Genomic DNA, 20,025 nt, shown 5'->3' with positions numbered 1-20,025 from the left:
AAAAGAGGTGGGGGAGGGAGAAAAGGATGTGGGGACACAAACAGGGTCCACTCCCATCAGGGTAAGGACAAGAGGCAGAAGAAGGTGGGCTTCCTACTCCTGACCCTCAGCGGCCTTTGCTGGGGAGCCAGGTCCCCGATTCGGGACCCTATGAAGGAAGCTTGTCATCTCATTTTCCAGATGGAACCAGGGGAACTGGCTCGATTTTTGGGGGGTGTCAGTCAGTGCAAAGCTTCCGAGTCAGTCCCTTCCATCTGCGGAAGTTCCTGGTGGTCCTTGGTGCCCCTCCCGACTTATCCAGCTTTAACTGTCCCATGTCCCATGGTGAGCTATCTCCTCTAGGCTGGTAGGTAGCTCAGGGGCCACTATGGTCACCCAGCTACTGGGGAAAACAGCAAGAGGGGTTGATCCGGCCTGCTCTCTCCACACCCCTCTATCCTCAGTCACGTGGGCGGGCTTCTGTCTCCCCCACATCCCAGTGTGCTCAGCGTGTGATCTCATTTCCTTCCTAGTATCCCCTTCCTATGAGGAAACCAGCTTGTCTGCCCGTGGCTGGGCAGGGGCTGGGGTTCAGCCTCCCCCACCTGTCAGCCCCTCAGCCCTCACAGGATAGAGGGAAACCGGTGGCAGATGGAGACTGAGGGCCTGGCCCGGCCCTGACCTCGTATGGCCAGACACTGCTCTCCACCTTCCTGTCCAGCAAGGAGGTTGGACTTCTGAAGGCAGGGGAGGCCAGGCAGGAAGTCCCTGCAGCTCTGGGAGCCTCCTTGACCCCCAGCTTCCTGCTGCCTTGCTTGGCCTCACACTTCCTGCGTGGAGGAGGCCTACCCTGGGGCCCAAGGCCTGCTACCCAACTGGATTCTGGGACACGGCTTTAGAGTCCAGAGAGGAGCTGGAGGTGGGGAGACCGCCAGGAAACCCACTCTTTGGAAAGAGATGGACCTGGCTGTGGATCCTTCTCAGCCTAAGGCTGCTGGATTCTCTGGGTCATAGGAGAACTTGGTTGCAAGGTGGTCACAGGTTAAACCTACTTGCTGGAAATTAGGACAGAGTCCAGCATGGGCAATGTAGCCAGAGAGGGTTAGGGCCAGAGATGACAAGTTTGGGGGTACATCCCTGTCCTCTAGCAGTGGACAATGCCCTCCACTGAACCTCAACCTCCAGTGGCCCTATCCTGACCAGCGGTCCCCAGGCTGTAGACCGATTCTCAAAGGAAGGCCCTCCAGGTCCCTGCCGGGTGACACCTGGGTAGGGCAACGGGACATCTCAGCGAGGCCCCCAGCCATATGGTGAATCCTCTGCAACGCCTGCAGCCCACACAAACTCCCCCGCCCCATAACCTTCTCTGCATTTGCTAATGTTTTGTGACATAAAGCCCTGAGATTAATTTTTTGCCTCTGTCTTAATTGAAGGAACCATTTAGTGCCGATTTAACTATTATTACCAAATCATCAGGATTGATGCAGAGCACACGCGAGCGCGCCAATCGTGTTTGGAGGAGCTCGGAGGATTTATGCAAATGGGCCTGCCGGGAGAGGCAATTTGTAGCCGAGAAGGACAATTATACCCGGCCCGGGAGTGCGCCAACGACTGCGCCGGGCGGGTAATGGATAATAACATCGCGAGGCAGCCGTGAGCAGCAGCGCAGCGTGACCAACGACTTTATACAGTGCAGATAAAGAGCCTTTTACGCAACACCGCCTCGCACGCAAGGGGCCAGGGCTGGCTGGTGGCTTTGGTGGGGTGATGCCACAGCCTTAGCCATGGCCAGGTCCCCAAAGTAGGTGCAGCCAAGTCTAGGCTGTGGCTTCCCAGGAGGGGGCGCTGACGCTGACGGCCATGCAGGGAAGAGGAGGTCTGTGCTGGATGGTGCCAGTGCCCAGCAGAGTTCTCTATCTCTTGGACATTTGTCAAAGCCTCAGTTTTTTTGGGGGGACATACTAGGCCTTCAGACATGGAGTACAGGGAGCCAGCAATTCCTGCATCGTGACCCTCCACAGTGCCCAGGCTTGCCCCAAGAACTCCCGCACCCATACTTCAGACTCACTTGGCTTTCTTGCCTTCGCTCCTGGCAAGCTGACCCCCAGGACGCAGAGTGGGCAGTGAGCTTGAATGTTTGCGTTTCCTTGGCCGGCCAGGTCCCCGTCGTGCAGGACTCCGGGAGCTCTCCTCTCTCCTGGGGGGGGGTCACAGAGGGTAATGTTAGAGACTTCCAAACGCTCCACCCCCAGGCCTATTGGAGTGTACTGCCCCGCAGAGGAATGTTGGGGGCGACAGTACTCTCCGTGTGGGTTTAAGGCAAGGCTCAACAGGGTCCCTGCTGCTCAGAACCTGCGTAAGTGGACAGCACGCTCTCCTGCTCGACTTTGGGATCTAACTGCCTTGTTGGTCAGGAGGTTCTCACTGCCCCTCATGCAGCTGAGCATGACCTACTCCAGCTCTGGAGTGCTCCCCCCGCCCCTCGGGGTTCCTAGTCTTCCCTCACACCATGGCCCTTGCGCTGCCATCTTGTGGTTAAGCCTCTCTATGCTGCCCTCTGCTGAACAGCTGGTTCTTCTCCCCTCTGCCTGGCTGCTTAGGTCTCGGGGGCACCATGCAGACTGCAGTCTCCAGGATGTCCCAGCTGGGCTGCTGCCCACAAGGTGGCCAACAAGGTAGAACTGGCCTGCAAGGACTCCCCACATGCTGCGCTAGGGATCAAGGGTCCCATCCCTGCCTGAGCGTCTTACTCGTGGTCATGCCTGCGCTGCAGGCGTGCCAGCTCCCGCTGCTTCTCCTTGTAGCGCCTCTGCAGCTCTGCCAGTTGCATGCGCACCTCTACTTCCTGTGTATCCAGCCGGTCGATGGCAGCCTTCAGGGGACATACCTGTGTGCAAGCGTTCAGGAACCTCAGGGTGGTGTGGGAGGCGGCCTAGGCATGCAGAGGAATTCCCACCTGTTGCAGCACTGGGCAGTGTGTGTTAGCTGTCTCACTTACGGGCTTGGTTTTAGGGGTCCAGGTGTCCTTGCGTTGTAGAATCTGCATTCTAGGGGTGAGCCTGGGGCCTCTGTCTTGGTCAGCAGCTGGGGCCTGCAGTGAAGTGACCGAGCTGTCCAGACTAGCAGCCTCCACTAGGGACCACACTGTGGCCAGGGTGGCGAGGTGCTGCAGGTTGAAGGCCAGTACATCCTCATCCTCTGCTGAAGGGAGAGGGACGGGTCACACACTGTCCCTTTGAGAGGCTTTGGATGTCCACTCCCTTCCCAGCACAGTCCCAGCCTGGAGCTGCCCACGTTCCTCAGGATGTCAAACCACAGGGAATGGTCAGCCTGCCTGCCAGGCTCCAGCTGGGGAGATCCACCCTAGGCCACGGCGTAGGGTAAGCAGGTTCACACAGGCCTGGCACAGTGTTTACGAGCCTGCAAGTGTGCCCCCCACTCTTTTGGACACTAGGAACTGAGCAGACAGAGGATGCAGAGGGTTCCACCATAAACCAAGCACAAAATCAGGCAGACCAAAGGTTCTCGAATCCCATGCAGCTGAGCTGTGTTCTAGAGCCCGAATGGCAGTCACATGCAGCTACCCACTACTGCAGGTTCATCCTACGGCCCATCCACCTCCTACCAGCATGTACACTGGGCAGCAGTGGTGGCTAACCACAGAAGGAGAACCTGGGGTGGGACAGAAGGGTTGGCTCGGTACTGGGTTAAGGGCTAAGCCAGCAGAGGGTAGCATGGATTCAGGGAAGACACTTGAGACACAGATGCCAGGAAGGACTGGGGATGACTGAGCCGATCCTACAAGGACATCTATGAAGGGTCGGAGAAGGAATCTAGGTGGAGCCCAGTGGGGTCTGAGTGGAAGACATGGAAACCTAGACGACCCAGAAGAGCAACACCCCAGCCCCCCAGCCCCGTGGTAGCAGCATTCTGTTACTATGGTGACAACAGAGACTGGACAACTTCAGGATGACTTTGATAGTAGGGAAGTGTTTCAAGAGTGACAGGGGAATGTGGGACACACACACAAGGCAGGCCCAATGGCTCCACCATCCAAATCAAAGCAATTTGGGCGTCAGAATAGTGACTGCAATGGGCCAATGTAGCTGGAGAGACTTTACATCTGGGAAGGGTACTGAGGTCAGAATATCAATGCAGGGTGGAGGTGTGCAGAGAGGAAGAGGCCCCCACAGCTCCACGGTGCTTCTGCACCAAGGTTCCGAACAACTGAGGGGCAGGAGAGAGAAGGGCTGTGAACCATTTACACCAGAGGAACACAGATGACCAATGGCAAACTAACACTTCAACCCTCTTGACAGTGGGCAGGTGCCCTGAAGAGGTGCACACAGCTGGGCGAGGAGCCCTACCAAAAATACAGTGCAGGAATCTAGTTGGCAGAAAAGTCAGTAAAGCCCAGCTGAGGTGCCCCGGAGAGTACATGCACCACACAGGGCAGGACCAGAAGACCAAGGAATAGCCTTCCTGAAAGGCTGCCTCTGGCTGAGCAGTGGTGGCACACGCCTTTACGCTCAGGAGGAAGAGGCAGGCGGATCTCTGTGAGTTCAAGGACAGCCAGGGCTACGCGGACAAAAACGGTGTGTCTCTGTGATGCCAGAGGGTACCGGAGGGGCAACTGGCAAATGCTCAAATCTTTGGGCATAATTTTCTTTCTGGCCCACATCTCTACCACAGGCTTTCCTCCCAGCCTAGAGATAGGCTGTAGGTCCCTAGCAACAAGAGGGAAGAAGCAGGGCTCGCTTTCTCTTTAGGAAGAGGGCAGATTCCATCACCACCTGCAAAGCCTAGGTCAGATACGAGCCCTACACTCCTTCCTTTCCTCTGGGTGCCCTTGAGGCCAGGGCTTGGCACACATGGCTCTGGCAGGCCTGGGCCACTCAAGGGTCTCCCTTTTATCCTGGTGATGGCAGCCTGGCTTAGCACCTGCATTCCCCATTTGTCTCTTCTCAGACTGTTTGATGGAAGAAGCTGATCTGACTGATTCCCGCCACAGCAGCTACCACACTCTGTAAGGCTCCTGTTGCAGCAACGGCTTAGGATCCGGCCATTACGCGGCCTGGAGAAAGGGAGGGCACGGCGCTCTAGGAGGACCAGGTGGGCATGGGATCAGACCCTGCATGGCATAGCTGGGCAGTTTCTAGGACTCTGTTTCTTGGGATCACATCCTGGGACTGCCAGCATGCCTTGGCAGCTACAACACCAGATGTACACACACACACATTCACAAACACACACACACACAAACACACACACACACACCCCTGCATGCGTGCCAATGAGCTCTAAAGGTATTTATTTACTCAATGGACGGACTCCAGTTTCGTCAGCATTCACAGGCCGTGTGACAAGGTACCCCATGAGTCCCCCTCACGCTATGGTACAACATTCATATGGGAGGCCCTGGCAGCTTGGCCTTTGACACAGGGCCTCAGCAGAGGTTGGTCAGGGTTCCCGCTACACAGTCCAGCAAGAGTTCCTCCAGGGCCTATACTTCCTGGCACTACCCATCTCCACTCTTGCTAGGGTAGGTCTGAGTATAGGCTGCACTGTAGCGCGCACGGACGCACACATGCACATGCATGCACATGCACACACACACACACACACACACGCACGCACCCCAGTGAGAGCAGGGCCTTCAGGGAAATCGGCTTTACAAGAACATCCAGTCTGCCTCCTCAGAGCGCAAAGGCGCAGGGGCCTTGGGAGGGGATTTATTTATCAGGGAGCCAAGGTTGAACCCGAAGACTCTACATCCTGCTGTAAACACCATGTTGCAGGATGGCTGGTAGGGTGTCCCTTAGTGAGGGGCTTCCCTTGCAGCCCCAAGGCAAGGCGCTGTTAATCTGGCCCTGAGGAGGGAGCTTCAAGTACAGGGGCAGCTGGGGCCTGTGTGATGTCTCTCTGCCAAGGAGAGGCCGTACAGGCTCCGGGTTTCATCCTATTGTACTTATTTGAGGGTCTTTAAGTGATTGGCTGGATAAGCTTAGGAGCCCCTCGTCCCAGCCTGAAGCAGGAAACCCTGCAGCCTCAGTTCTGGGATGTACTGAGGTTTAGAAATTCAGCAACCCCAGTCTGGGGCCACCTGCCCTGACAAAGCAGCAGACCGAGCATCCTGGTCCCCTCTCCTGCTCCCAGGCCCGCATCTAAAACTCTGCCTTAGGTCTCAACATCTTTTGCTTGAGCCTGCCAAAGGGGTGGTCCTGGTTCCAAAGGTCCTGCCCAGAGCCAGTTGGCTCCTCCAGGCTAGAACGGATCCCGTGGCGGCTAGCACAGCTACATCTGACTTCCATGAAGGAGGACCCATGGGCACAGGAAGATCCCCTCCCTGGGGTCTTCCTTTCTCTAGGGACGACTGCACCAGGCCAAAGGCTACTATCTATCGGTCTGACCCCAAGGGCCGAGCTCCCAGGGTGTCAGGGAAGGATGCCGCAGCTGGGGCTCACCTTGTACGACCAGTTCACTCTTCTGCCGCTGGATCTCCAGGTCAGCCAGCTCACTGAGCAGGGCAATCCCATGAATCCCTGAGGTGTGGGGCAGACGGGCCGTGCTGAGGGGCACCGAGGCTGCTGGGGTCTGAGGATCTGGCAGGCTGATGTCAGGCAGGTCCCCTAAGTCCACAGTGGCAGCCACCAAGGCATCCAAACCCGGTAGCGCTTTGGGTGGGTGGCTGTGGCTGGGAGTCCCCCAGTCCACCTCTGAGTCCCCCCCATTCTCCTCCAGCTGGGCTTCCTCCTCCTGCAGCTGGGTCACATCAGGGACCGTCTGTGAACCTTCTTCTTTGTCCAGGGCAATTGGGCTCCCTGTTATCTGTTCCAGTGCTTGAGGGGAAGCCCCCAAAGGGGGCCGCGGTACCCCCTGATCCACAGTCCTCTCATTCTGCAACCCTCCCTGAGAAGAATTAGTCTGGCCAGTAGCCTCAGTGCCCCCTCCCTCAAGGAGGTCTCCAAATCTCAGTGCTTGCAACCCCTCAAGAGGACTGGGGTCCTCTGTCTTTCCTGGTGGGAGTCCCTGCTCAACAGGGTGGGGTATGATGGCAAGGTCCTGGGTGGCTTCCCTGGCCCTTGAGAGCAGCCCAGGCTCCTCCAGGCTCCTGGGGCTGCAGGGGGGTGGCTCCCCAGGCAGGAACGTCCTTGTGGGCTCGGGCCGAGTTCCTGGGGTAGTGGTTTGCATAGTTTTGGGGTCTGGGAGGTCGGGGGAGTGCATTTCGGCAGGGAGGGAGAAGTCCACAGCAGCTGTGGGGTTCAGTCCCGGAGGCAGGTCTGTAAGAGAAGGCACAAGTGAGGGGCCCGTGGGAACGGCAGGAAGGCTTCCTGGCCTGAGAAGACCCACGAGCAGAGCCGTGCTATTCTGAGAGAGCAACAAGAAGTGATACTTCAGCACCAACACCAACCAGGGACCCACAGGGACGGACACTCAGGAGCATCTCTGGTGTGGCTGTCCGGAAAAGAGGGCTGTTTTGGTTTTGTTTGAGACAGGGTCTCTCTGTGTAGCCCTGGCTGTCCTTGAACTTGCTCTGTAGACCAGGCTGGCCTCAAATTCAGATATCTGCCTGCGTCTGCCTCCCGAGTACTGGGCTTAGAGGCATGCGCCACCACCGCCCAGCTGAAAAAGAGGATTTTTAAGCCATGGTATTTGAATTGGGGTTTTCTCTGAACTAGATCAAGCTGGCGGTATGTGAGAGGCATTATGCCCTATTAATTTAATGCAAAACAAAATACTCAAACACAAATCCTCTGCTGGTTTGGTCTCCTTAATGTGGAATCGGGACAGGCTTTATGTTCATCAGATGGAGTTCTCAGTGCTCAGCCTGATTCAGAGAAAATCACAGGCTACTAGGAAGCTGGGGGGTAGCAGGCACAAAAGACCCCATATAGTCACTTCTCCATGCCTCTGGCAGGGCAGGTTGTATTTCTGGCCCCGGATGGTGACACTGTCCCTTTGCTCAGCTTTGTTTAAAAAAAAAAAATCTGGGTTCACCGGCTGGGGGCAGGTCCTGAGTCTGATGCCACCACCTGTGGCAACCCAGGCACGTCACCACTCACAGGCTCCCGACATTGGCCAATGGAAGGAGTGGATCTCCTTCTTATTTTGCCCCCATCTTCCCAGAGTAAGGGGACCTAGATCTGTGCCATGAGACTAAGCCACAGCTCATAGGCGGACAGTCAAGAGGCAAGAGAAAGGAGATGAAGGACTTTGTGGCCTCAGTATAGGAATACCTGGGTAGAAGTGGGGCAGCCCCACCCGGCAGCCCCACCCACCCACCAGGGGTACGACTTGTCCTGCCCTCACCTGGTTCCAGTGTGGTGAGGTCGGTTCCAGCCCGCTGGCCCTCCCCACTCTTGTCCTTGGTGCCAGGCACCTTGGAGCCAGGCCCTGGGCTGCCAGTAGGGCAGACAGATAAAGTGCAGGGGGCGCTGGGCCGAGGTGGCGGTGAGGTGGCGCAACCAGCGGGGGTCTTCAGAGTGGGTGAGTGGCAGCAGGGCGAGAGCTTGACCGGGCCTGTAGTGGCAGATGAGGGGGTGCCCTTGGCCATGGGGGTTAAGGCAACTGGCTTGTGGGTGGACTTTGGGGCCTTCTCCTGGGCAGGTTCCTCCAGTTCCATGTGGCGATCCTCAGGCTTGCGCTGTTGGGGGAGTGGGGAAGAGGCTCAGACGGCCAGACCCTCAGTGCCCCCGTGGCCCACTGCTTGGTGGGAAAGCATGCAAGCATGCAAGAGCGTCTGTCCTGGGGCCATCTGCATGAGACCATCTGCATGGGGCCTGGAGGGGTAGAACTGTCTTGGGTCTCAGGTTGGGTGGCTTTTGGGAGCATGGTACCTGGAACTGGGCAGCTCGCTGTAGCTCCAGAGCCTGGGTGGCCCTCTGCTGCTGCTGTTGCTGTTGCTGCTGCTGCTGCTGCTGTTGTTGCTGCTGCTGCTGCTGCTGTTGCTGCTGCAGCGCATACAGCTCTTGCTGCCGAAGCAGCTGGGACCGAGAGTACACTGGGAGCTGGCCAGGGTGTTGCATGTGTGAGGCAGGGCCCCGGGCCCCATACATGGGGGGCCACAGTGAAGCCTGATCCATAACTTCCGCTGTGGCAGAGGACCAGAGAAACGACTATCAGTAAGCTCCAGCCAGAGGTGAAGGGCCCAGGTGCCTCCTAGTTCTCTCCTGAGTCCGGTCCGGGCACCCCCCGCCACTGCTGTCCTCAGATCCACTGCCCACAGCCCCCATGAGACGGTCAGGGTCCTTACCAAGTGTGTGAGGGGTAGTGTGGGCTGTGGGTTCTGAGGGCAAGATGACCAGCTGCGTGGGTGCATCTTGGGGAAGAGGGAACACTGAGGGCATAGATCCGGGCACCGAAGCTGGGAAGCCAGGGGGTAGGTTCTGGTGCAGGGCAGGGTGTCCGAGGCCTGGGGAGTAACAGTGTAGCAGTATTCAGGCCAGAGAGTCCACATGGAAGGGACGCTCAGGGCTCCCATTCCCCAGTGGCCAGGAGGGGATGACCTGGAACCCCAAGACAGCCTCCCAGTGCTCTCGGAACACTGACCATAAGAATGTCCCCCCATCCACAAGGAGGGACTTCGGGTGCGGGGCAGCCAGTGCGGGTGGGCGGGGTGGGGGTGGGGGGCCGGGTCCCCGCCCAGCTGGCCGCCTTGCATCATGAGGTGGGGGGGCAGGTCTCCAGGGCAGCTGCTTGACGGGTGGATCCGGGCAAATTCCACGAGGTCTTTGTTGTCTCTGTAAGATCATTAGAGTCAGCTTGCCCCACCCCTTGCCCCATCCAACCCCAACCCCTTAACAGACTGTCAACCTGCCAAGGGGAAATGGAGGTGGAGGCTCCTAGGAGACCCCAACTCTGGGCCTCGGTTCCCAGCAGTGTCGCGGCTGGCAGAGGGTAAGTGAGCAGAGCCCTCCGGGAATGCTGGAATGCAGTGTATGCCGGGCACATGACAGGCGAGTGCCTGGTGTCGTGCTTGTGACACTTCCCTTCCTCCCACGAGGACTCCGAGAGGGCAAACCCACCAAGGGCCTCCACTCGGCTCTTACTGTAAGAGCAGTTCACGGCCAGGCAGCCCCAGGCGGTCGTCACACATCCTGGTCCTCTCCTCCTCACTCTCCAGGTCCAGCGCGTGGTTAGCACGGGATCCTGCAGCAGCTTGACAGGGTGAAGACGGAAGAAAGGTCAGGCAGGGAATCCAGAGAGTCTGAAGCGTGCCTAGCGTCGGGGGCTCATGCACTGAGGCGGGGTCCCTGACCTCGGGAGCTTTGAAGATCTTCTAGGGGCAGACGTATGGGGTCTATGGGGTTCACAGGCAGGATAGGAACACTGTGGATGGTATCTGCCTTGCTTCCCTGAACAAGAACATCCTACCTTTGAAGGTGGGGGCGGCCCTGCCCTGCCGCCCACCGTTGCTACTGTAGGCTGTGTCGGGTCTGCTGACTGTGTCCTTCTGCCGGGCCAAGGCCACTGCAATGCCCACAGGTGGCTGCCGCACTTCCCCATCTCCGTGCGGAGCCTCGTGTTCCCGGCTGCGGGCACAGTCGGGTCTCTCCACTGGGCCTGGGCCCTTAGTGGCTGGGAACTTGGCTTCCTGCTGGACACAGCTGGCTTTGAGGCCACCCAAACCCACAAAGGGAGCCTTCTGGCCCACAACCAAGGCTTGGTTGCTGTACTTGAGCAGATTCTTCATGGCCGAGACCTCGTCTGGTGGAGTGGGGAGCTCCTGGGACAGGAGGGCTGCCTGCTGCAGGCCACTGCCAAAGGGGTCAAGGTAGGCAGTGCCCTTTCGCTCCTCACTGACGGCGGCCATGGAGGTGCTGTGGCCTGCCTGAACCCCCCACGGAGGCATATGGGGCCCACCATAACCCAGAGATGCCAGCTCCATGGACTTGCGTTTGGCCTCAGCTCCACTGCCTCCTGATTCTACCTCAGGAGCCACCAAGTGTTGCTGATGCCGGATCCGGGCCACCTTCTGGGTCGCCGGAGGGCCGGTGGGGACCTCTTTGCTGGCCATTTTGTCTAAAGTGCAGCAGGCCTGGGCGGCCTTCCCACTCAGCGAGTCTTGGTGATTGGGCCGGGCACAGTCCTGTGAAGGGGCGGGCAACTCGAAGTAGCTACTTTTGTCCAGACCACCTTTGGGAAGTCCAGGGAAAGGGGTCTCGGGGCCCGCACTGAGATACTCCAGGCCTTTTAGCCGGGGGTGGAGGGCCGCCTCAAAGCCCCCAGGTCGCCGTTCGCCCTTGCCCTCGGCCTTCAGGTGGGCATAGGAGACTCCGTAGGATGCACCATGGTCGGGGGCCACGGTCCCCTCCAGGTGTCGGTCCTTGCCATCGCCGGCCACAGCACAGGCCTCTGCTACTTGGAAAGGGTGGCTCTTATCAGCCAGGTGTCCCACAGAAGGCACAAAGGTGGGCCCGCTGGCCTTTAGGTCCCGGGAGACTTTGTCCTGCAGGGGGCAGAGCCCATCTGGACCTGCATGCAGTTGCAGACAGGGGAAAGAGCCTGCAGGGCCTGTGCTGAGGGGAGGGGGTGGCCCAGAAGGCAGGCCAGAGGGCACGGTGTAGGACACAGCATGGTGCAGCATCTGCCTCCGCTCCAGGCACTCGCTGAAGGCTGGTCCAGGCTCCACAGGACCCGCCACCTCCTTGGCACAGCGTCCGGGCGCGGCAACGCCAGTGCCGGGCCGGCCTAGCATGCCCCCTGCACAACTGGCCAGTGCGGCCTTGCCCATGTCACCGTTGAGTACCTTGGTGTTGAGTAGGCAGGAGGTGAGATGTTTGGGGCGGCCCTCACAGGATCCTCGAGGTGCTGGACCCCCCTCCTTGCAGGGCCCCTCGGTGGGCATGGGCGGCACCAGCTTTTGTCGGTCTTTGCTGCTGTCTTCCTCAGCCACTGGGCGTTCTCTGCCCTCTGCTACCTTGCTGGCTTTCTCTTTGCCCAGTTCTTTACCCATGAGGAAGCGGTCAAACTCCTTAGGACCCTTCTGCAGCGGGGCAGCCTCAATGCGGTCCCGGCTGCAGGATCCAATGGGATGAGCAGGAGTGGCTCGGGGTACCCCGGGGAAATTGTGGTTGGCAGGCAGGATTGTGGGCTGTGGGGGCAGGTTTCGCAGGTAGAAGTTATCTGTGAGCCAAAAAAAAAAAAAAGCCAAGGTCAGCAGGAAGTGGAGAGTAGCCAGCCACGAGCCTGGACTAGTGTCCCCAACTCTAGCAAGGCTGTTGTTTTGTCTTGTTGGCATTTTTGTTTGTTTTCAGATGAAAGAGAGGGCCAGCGAGATGGCTCAGCAGTTAAGATTACTCCGTGGTTAAGCGGTTAGCAGCACTTGCTGTTCTTGCAGAGGACCCAGGTTCGGCTCCCAGCACCCACAAGACGACTCACAACCATCCATCCAGCTTCAGTGACCTTTGTGGGTACCAGGCACACACCCGGTGCATGTATATACAGGCAGGCAAAACACTCAGGCACGCAACATGAAATTTAAAAAAAAATTCTAAAAAATATTTTTGAATTCATGGGCACGTATAATGCCATATAAAACAAATATATTCCGCTGTTCAGTTCGGCACACCGAGCAGATCAACAGTGTGGTTTGAGCATCACTGACATCCACTGCCAGGATTTGATCAACTTTCCAAACAAGCTTCCCTTTGTAAACACTGGCAGAGCCTTGACCCGGTCTTTCCCTATAGCCAGCTCGGCGTCTCAGTTTTTCAGTGTGGAGGTGGGGAGAGACAGCTCTACAAAACTCTGGCGATGTGGAGCCTAGACCGGGTGCTGTGGGCAGCCAAGTGCCTAGCGGTGTAGGGGGCGGGGATGCCTGCCTGCAGCTCCTACCCCTCTCCTACACCAAGCGCTGTGGCTGCCATGGTAACAGTGAGTCCAGGATGTCTGAAGATGGGACAGTGTGGGAGACCTATCTCTGGGACACTCTGAGGAGCCCCCCTCAACATCTTATCTGACTATCTCTGATTAACAAAATTGGGTGGGGGGGGACCCAAAGTATGGAGAAACAGTCCCTGGTGAGACAGAACTGTACGGGCCTTCCATCTCAACCCTGGCAGCTCTGGGACACCCAGCTTGTGGATAGTAGCAGTCCAGCCATGATTGGGTCAAACCCTTCCTGCCCAGGTGGGATCAGCGCCAGGCTGTGATCAGTAAGCCCCGGGGATACCCACTCTTGGCCCGCCAAGCTAGAGCCACATCAAGTCTCTGGAAGACCCTAGGGGCAGCCCTGCCTTCCCCTAGTCAGGAGGGTGGGCAGCAGGGCCAGGGCCCAGCTAAGGGAGAGCATGAAGCCGGGGAAACAAACGTTTGCAACTTGTAAAACTGTCTTCAGTCATGTAAATTCCTTGTCAATTTCCTCTAATTAGAAACAAGGGGAAGGGGAGAAGGGAAGGGGTAGCCCAGGAGAAACCTAATTAGCTCAATTTCCAAAACCAAATAATGTTCTTGGATGAAGCTCCACCACAATATTGTGAAAGCGGAGAGGCCTGGCCAGCAGCCGCCAAGACACCAGTCGGCCCCACCGCCCAGAGGGAGTCCCTGGGCCCAGGTTCACCAGTCTGGTTTCTAGGGCTTAGCCTAGCCACCTGCCCACTCTTGACAGATGCTGTCAAAACAGCTGCAGGCATGGGGGTGGTGTGTGTGACTCAGGGTTCAGTGCGTCCAGCCCACAAGCACTCAAGCCTGGTTCCCCGGAGCATGTGGCAGGGCTGTCTAGGATGAAACCAGACCCCCAAGTGGGGCTGGGGTAGGCTTCCTGGCCACACCCCAGGCAGGGCAGCCTGCGCAGTTCACTGCTAAGCCCAGTCTCTGCAAGGCCAAGGCTATTCTGAGCTTCAGAGACTCTTAAGACTCTTCCGTGTTCAAATGTGCAAAACCACTCCAAGGATCCAGATATGCCAGACGCTCTGAGGTCATTGGTTCACCTTCCTGGTCCAGGAGGGCCGCCCAAAGGCACTCTGCACTCTGTCGGGATCTCAGTTCCTAATGGCTACTGGCAAAGAGAGGGCACTGTCCTCCACCCCAAGTGGGGTTCCCTAGGGACGTGTGGAAACTGCCCGGCCTCACTCTCTCTCCACCTTCTGCACTCCAGCGCCTTGTTACATGGGGACTTCCTACGTCCAGTACTCCCAGAAGGACCCCAGCATCCCCAGAAGGACCCTAGCCCCCATCCATCTCTAAGCTGGGCTTACCTACCCAAACTGTACTTACTCAAGGGGTCCCTCCCTCAGCCTGGGCTGCAAACTAAGGTCAATAGGAATACACTTCTCGTCTCCTGAAATCACTAACTCTAGCCTTACAGGACTCTATGTCTAGGTTTGCATCTTATCTCACCATGGGGCTACCTGAAAAGGAAGTGTGGCCACTAACCCAATGATACCCCTGGGTTTAGCCATATCGTAGAAAAATGTCCCAAAATACAAACATCCCCTCAAAAACAAAACACCTCCATTTAGTGACAGGGACTGAAATCTCTGGCTTTCCCCACCCTCCACACAGCACCTCTAGCCAGGTGGGAGCTAAATCACTGCTCCAACGATGTCTGCCTGAGGAGCTGTCTCATGGGACAGGGCTAGGGCAGGTGCTCCTGGAAGTCTAGAACTGAAAGTAAGTCAGGATCCTCTCCAGAACGCTTCCTGCCCTGATCCTCGGTCCTCAGGACAAGCGATGAGAGCGTGTAGGTCAGTGTGGTTCAGAGTCCCCTCCTTGAGCGCCATACCCGGTGGCAGTGGTACCAGGCCATCCTCCTCTGGGCCCCACGGAGCCCGGGGAGGAGAGCTCACCCAGTCTGCTGCTTTCGCTGGTACCCCTTAAGCTCACCCTCAGCATGCACTGCACCCCACAGCACTTGCCTTTTTGGGTTCCATAGAAACGATGTTGCCCATAGAGAACATTGCTGTTTCCATGGTGATCCAAGTGGCTCACGGGTAGGAAGGTAGATGCCAGACTCCCCGAAAATCTGGGGTACGCAGGAGCTAGGGAAGCAAAGCACTGGTTGCAGAGACGACTCTCAGCTCCCTGGCCCTCACCACCCTGACCCTAAGGAGGCAAGAGGCAGGCAGGCAGCCCAGGAGCAACACCCCACGGAGTCTGCTCACAGCCCGCCGGTGGGAAATCAACCCATCAATACATCATATTAACTCTGACTTGACTAATACCATCCCTCCGGTGCAGCACAAATTGAATTGCTGATGGGCTAGGGGCTGGAGAGAGGGGAGGCTGCCTCTGATTCCCTCCCAGTAGAACTTGGTGTGGCAGGAGCTTCCAGGCCAGGCAACAAAGGGGCAATACGGACTCTCGGTGAGTTCTCAGACAAGGGAGAGCCAAACCAGACAGGGCCTCCAGCCTGCACCCTCTGCAGGCACCCAGGGAAGCAGATGGTCTTGGAAGAGCTGTGCTGTGCCACAGCTGGTCTGGGTGACTCACACTGTTAGGTAGCCGACTAGGATGTGGCTAGTTCCCACTTGTTGGAAGCCACGGATTTCTCCCCTCAACTGGCCTCTCCATGAGAACCCAGCACCTCATGCTCCTGTCGGCAAGGTCCCTGGCATGCTACACGGTGTGCAAGACCTTAACCCCAACTCCTACCTGGCAACCAAGTAGTACTAAGTAGGCCCCTTGTCTGTACCTCAGAGGCAGCCTAAGTTCTGAAGGGCTGTACCTACCTGGCATAGTAGTGCTAACCACAGCCTAGAGCCAATCCTACCCTGTTGACCTTGGGCCTACAGTGGCTCTTGTCACCTGGAACAATGTTCCTTTCCCCTGACCCACGAGGTCCTAGCTTGCAAGAAAGATGTCTGGGCCCTGAGAGTAAGCCTTGGGAAGGAGCACAAAAGCTACGTCACTGGGAGCTGGAGAGACGCCTCAGTGGTTAAGGACACTGGTTGTTCTTGCAGAGGACCGGGGTTCAAGTCCCAGTACCCACAGAGCGGTTCACAACCTCCCATAACCCAACATCTGATCTCAGTGGGCACCAGTCACACATATGGTACAGACATACATGCAAGCAAAATACTCACACACATAAAATAAAATAAACCAGCACATCTGAAACATTTTTAAAAAGGAAAAAGCTGCAGCACTGCACGGGCTCCTCTTATGGGCTCATAGCTGAGACTCAGTTTCACCAAGCCCCGAGGATCACAGCTTCATGCCTTGTCCCCTCCCATCAAGCCTGGCAGGAGCCTGGAGACCTGGCCCTCCATCAAACCCACCAAAAGGAGTCTTGGCTGCTAGCAGCTACAGACCCTACCCACTGCTGTCACCAAGGCAGCTGCTAAGATGTGGGGAGGGGAACTTACTGTCTTCCCCCAGCCTGGCTGCTGGCTCAGGCAGCTGGCTTTCTCTGTTAAAATGGGGTGACTGGATCAGACTGAAGCTATCTCTACAAGGGACTGGAGGAACTCAGCGCCAAGGCCGGTCGACTCAGGATGAATCTAAAGGCGTTGGGGCGCCCTGGGGTCTGCTGTGAGCATTAGGCAGAGGCCACCCAGGCTGAACTGGGAGACCTGGAGCATCAACTCAGAGATGCTTTGCCGGGCAGGTAGGCATTTCCCCACACTGCAGAACAAACTGCAACAGAAGCAGCCAGGTGTGTGCTGCTCTGGAGATGTCCGCGTGACCAGGCATTGGGACTCTCTCAGACTCACGCGAGGTCACAGACAAGTGTCGCAGCCCAACTTCACTCAGCCTTGCTACCTTGGACACCCTGACTCTTTCACCACAGAAATCCCAGGCTGTTGAGGCTGAACCCGCCATGGCTGAGGGGTTGGGAGAATGAGGAGAAACCCTTTAAGAAGCAGAGCCAGATCTATGTGAGTGCTACCTGGACACATCTGTCCTGTCCTACGTCTCTGAAAGCTGTTCTGCCTGGATACTGAAGTAGAGGTCTCTGTGGCATGGGGCCAGGCATCTCTGCTCAGGCCAAGGACTCAGAGCTGGTAAACAGCACACACACAAGTCCCGGCCAGAGACCACACATTACACCCTACTCCCGTGGGGTCACCACTCAGAAGCCTGACCAATGACACCGTGGGACAATCTCTAGTCTGGTGGTGGCTCTTGGGTGCTCCATGTAGGAAGAGAGCTATCTGGTTCGTCTGACCGAGCAGACTTCCATCTGAGTCACAAGGAGCGGGGACGTGTGAAGACTCAGATTTCTGTGACGCGGAAACAACCTGCCTGCAGGTGTAGCGCATATCTCCGATGAGAGCGTCCCCCTCAGACCACACGGAAGGACTCGGAGATGGTGCCCACGGCCAGGCCTGCTCCCCTCTTGCTGAAGAGCAGGCTGGGACTGCAAGACCTGCCCCGCTGGCCTGGTGTGTGTGGACACATCTGCAGCAGATGTTAGCCAGATTACACCCAGCTCCTGGAAGACTTGACAAAAGCTAAGAGGCCTTGGTGGGAGCAGCTGGGCAGGGGGGCTGGGGCCTGGGGCCTGGGGCCTGGGGGGGGGGGTAAACCACTGCAGCTGTCCCCTGTAATTGGCTGCTGTTAAATGTTTTACGGGCCTCGGGTTTTTTGTTGTTTTTTTTTTGTAAACAGAAGTCTGTAAAATTCCTCCTTCCCAGACAATGTTTCCAGGCTCAGACACCCCCCCTACCCTCCTCCACCCCCCACTCCCTGAGGAGGCCTGGGCCTCTTCCTGCTCTCTGGGGGCAATGGACACTTGGCTAACTGAGTAAGCGGACTCCCTTCCCACCCACGGCACTTTGGGCGCTGTGAAAAGGGCGGCCAGTCCAGGAAGCAGGGCTGAAATCTAACCATTCCGACACACAGAGGTTCTACGCCTCCCAGGCCTCAAATGGGGGGTTGAGGGGAGAAAGAATAGTGGGGGGCAAGAGAGGGGCAAAGGGGGGTCCTCTTAGGCAGCAATTGAAAGGCCTCTTTATTCTCCCTAGCACGGCACGAAAAGAGAAAACGACTTCCCAATCAGAGCTACTGGGACTGGAAGCCAAGGCAGGGAGACAGGCATCCTAAAAGGACCAAGGAGACCAGGCCTGAGATGGGAAGATCTAGGGGGTATCCTGGTAGGGGTGGCCTGCAGCATCAGGGAGAAGACTCTGGGGCAGAGAGAGAAAGAACTCACACTTCTGACCACTAGGTCCAGACCCAGGGCCTCCCTTTTCCCACGGCCTCTGCCCACGAAGGTGGAACGGCTCTGATTGCTCCAGTGATCATGTGACCTGATCACATGGCCCATCTGAGACCACCTGCTTCCTCGGAACCCCTAGCTGACTTGGGGAAGGAACCCTGGATGCCCTGACCACAGCTACCAAAGGCCCTGGTGAAGGTGAAGGTGGGGGGAATAACTGATCAACAGGCAGAAAAAGAAAAGATGGTCGCCAGTATGGTCATCCAGAAACGGCATTCAAAGGGGCAGCTATGAGGTGGGGGCTCTTCCTGCCCACCCAGAGATACAGGCACCTAGAAGGTCCTCAGACTGGCTGCAAGCCTCCACCTTCCCAGTAGGAGACATGGGACCTGGCGGTGTTTGCCGTTCCTTAGGATGCTGTCATACTCAACAGGAACCTGGAGCTAGCTCTTTCCCGTCTGCTTACAGCCAGCGACTTCCACTGTTGTCTATTCAGACAGCGCAGAGTGCTGGGCTAAGAATCCTACAGCTAGATTCTCATGCCGCTTAATTGACTAGTAATGTCTGCCCTGGGAACAGGCAGGATGTGGCAGCCAGTTCACAGGATGCTTGCCATCTCTGCTTTAGTGGCTGAAGGGAGTAGCCTAGCAACAAGCCAGGTTCTCCCTGCCAAATGCCCCCGCTTCAGGGTCTCTTCACGCTAGCTGGTCGGGTTCCTAGTCACTGAGGCCAGGATTTCAGAGTGACCACCCAAGTGGCTGGAGGTTAAAACGGCAGCCTTCAGGAAAGCCTCCTCCCTACAGCCTGCAGAGTGCTGACCCATAACTGCAGGGAACAAGGCCCTGCAGTCTCCATGTCCCTGGGCTGAGAGGAATAACTATGAGCCCAAGGAGCCAGGCTCCCATGGGCAGTCTGCCCTGGACCCAGAGGACAGTCCTCCGCATCCCAAGGAGGAGCTTGGCACTGGCCAGCGGGCAGAATTACGGGGCCAGTTCCGGAAGTCAACCGATGACGGGAAAAGCCTGAAGCCGGAGTTTCCTAGATGTGACCCCAACACCTTTCTGGCATGTGGGATGACAGTTCTGTCCCTCACACCTTCTGAAGCACTCCCAGGGGGTCCACTGTGCCTGGGACTCTGGTGGGCAGGTACACCTGGATGTCAATGGTTTTTGCCCAGGTCAGACCCAAAGACCACAGCCACTGCCCACCCTGCTGCCCCCAGCGTCTCTAAGAAAGGGTGCAGAAGCTGCTCTCTGAGGTACTGATCCTGAGTCGTTCTGTGTCCAAGAAGCTCTGTTACCCAGCGTGGTTTACAGATGAAGAAACAGGCTCGGAGCCTCTAAGCCGAGTGTCTGAACCTAAGGCTGATGCAGCTCTTGAGTCTGTGACACCCCGAGGTGAACCCCTGAGACCCTGTAGCTGCTCCCTTCTGACGGCAATGAGGCGGCTGGAGGTAGCCTAACCCGTGGGACACTCTGATCCCCACAGCAGAGTCCATGATGTCCCGCAAATCTTAGGGTGGCCAGATTTTCCCAACTAGCTCAGCAGCTCCTGTGGACATGGACTATGAGATTTGGGGGACCGAGGGTGAGGCAGAGGACCAGAGAGGAAGGGCCGAGGTGCAGGGGTATTTCGTGTATAGAGGCAGCAGTTGTAGAGAGGGTTTATAGTTGGCAGTGGCTAAGCATGTGGACAGCTCCTGGGGAGGAACCAAGTTCTGATTCCAGCACCCACCTCTGGCGGTTCACAAGGACCCACAACCTAGCTCCAGGCGACCCAATGCCCTCTTCTGGACTCATGAGTAGCTACACTCACGGGTGTGCATGCCCACACACAGAAACATGCTTACACGTCATTAAAGATTTAAAATAATCTTAAAACTTTTTCAAAGGGAGGAAGGGGAGATTGCAGGGTGCAGTGGTTCATGCCCACAGATCAGCAAT

The 20,025-nt window shown here is 57.2% G+C and overlaps 1 protein-coding gene across 1 annotated transcript in view; it reads right to left on the bottom strand.

Annotated features, from left to right (window-relative positions):
* The window catches only part of Bahcc1 (BAH domain and coiled-coil containing 1), a 53,739-nt gene that overhangs the window by 9,038 nt on the left and 24,676 nt on the right, over positions 1-20,025 (bottom strand). The window contains exons 3-13 of the mRNA XM_026780445.1: positions 14,838-14,960; positions 10,354-12,105; positions 10,029-10,137; positions 9,529-9,719; positions 9,233-9,391; positions 8,817-9,070; positions 8,290-8,623; positions 6,444-7,259; positions 2,978-3,180; positions 2,730-2,866; positions 2,048-2,176 (exon numbers count right to left, since the gene is read on the bottom strand). Of these exons, the coding sequence (XP_026636246.1) occupies positions 2,048-2,176; positions 2,730-2,866; positions 2,978-3,180; positions 6,444-7,259; positions 8,290-8,623; positions 8,817-9,070; positions 9,233-9,391; positions 9,529-9,719; positions 10,029-10,137; positions 10,354-12,105; positions 14,838-14,960 (4,207 nt within the window). The remainder of the gene's footprint in view (positions 1-2,047; positions 2,177-2,729; positions 2,867-2,977; positions 3,181-6,443; positions 7,260-8,289; positions 8,624-8,816; positions 9,071-9,232; positions 9,392-9,528; positions 9,720-10,028; positions 10,138-10,353; positions 12,106-14,837; positions 14,961-20,025) is intronic.

The sequence above is a fragment of the Microtus ochrogaster genome, chromosome 7 (assembly GCF_000317375.1).
Source record: "Microtus ochrogaster isolate Prairie Vole_2 chromosome 7, MicOch1.0, whole genome shotgun sequence".
Lineage (NCBI taxonomy): Eukaryota > Metazoa > Chordata > Mammalia > Rodentia > Cricetidae > Microtus > Microtus ochrogaster.
The sequence above is the reverse complement of the archived record's forward strand: the minus strand, read 5'-3'. Positions and strand labels throughout refer to the sequence as shown.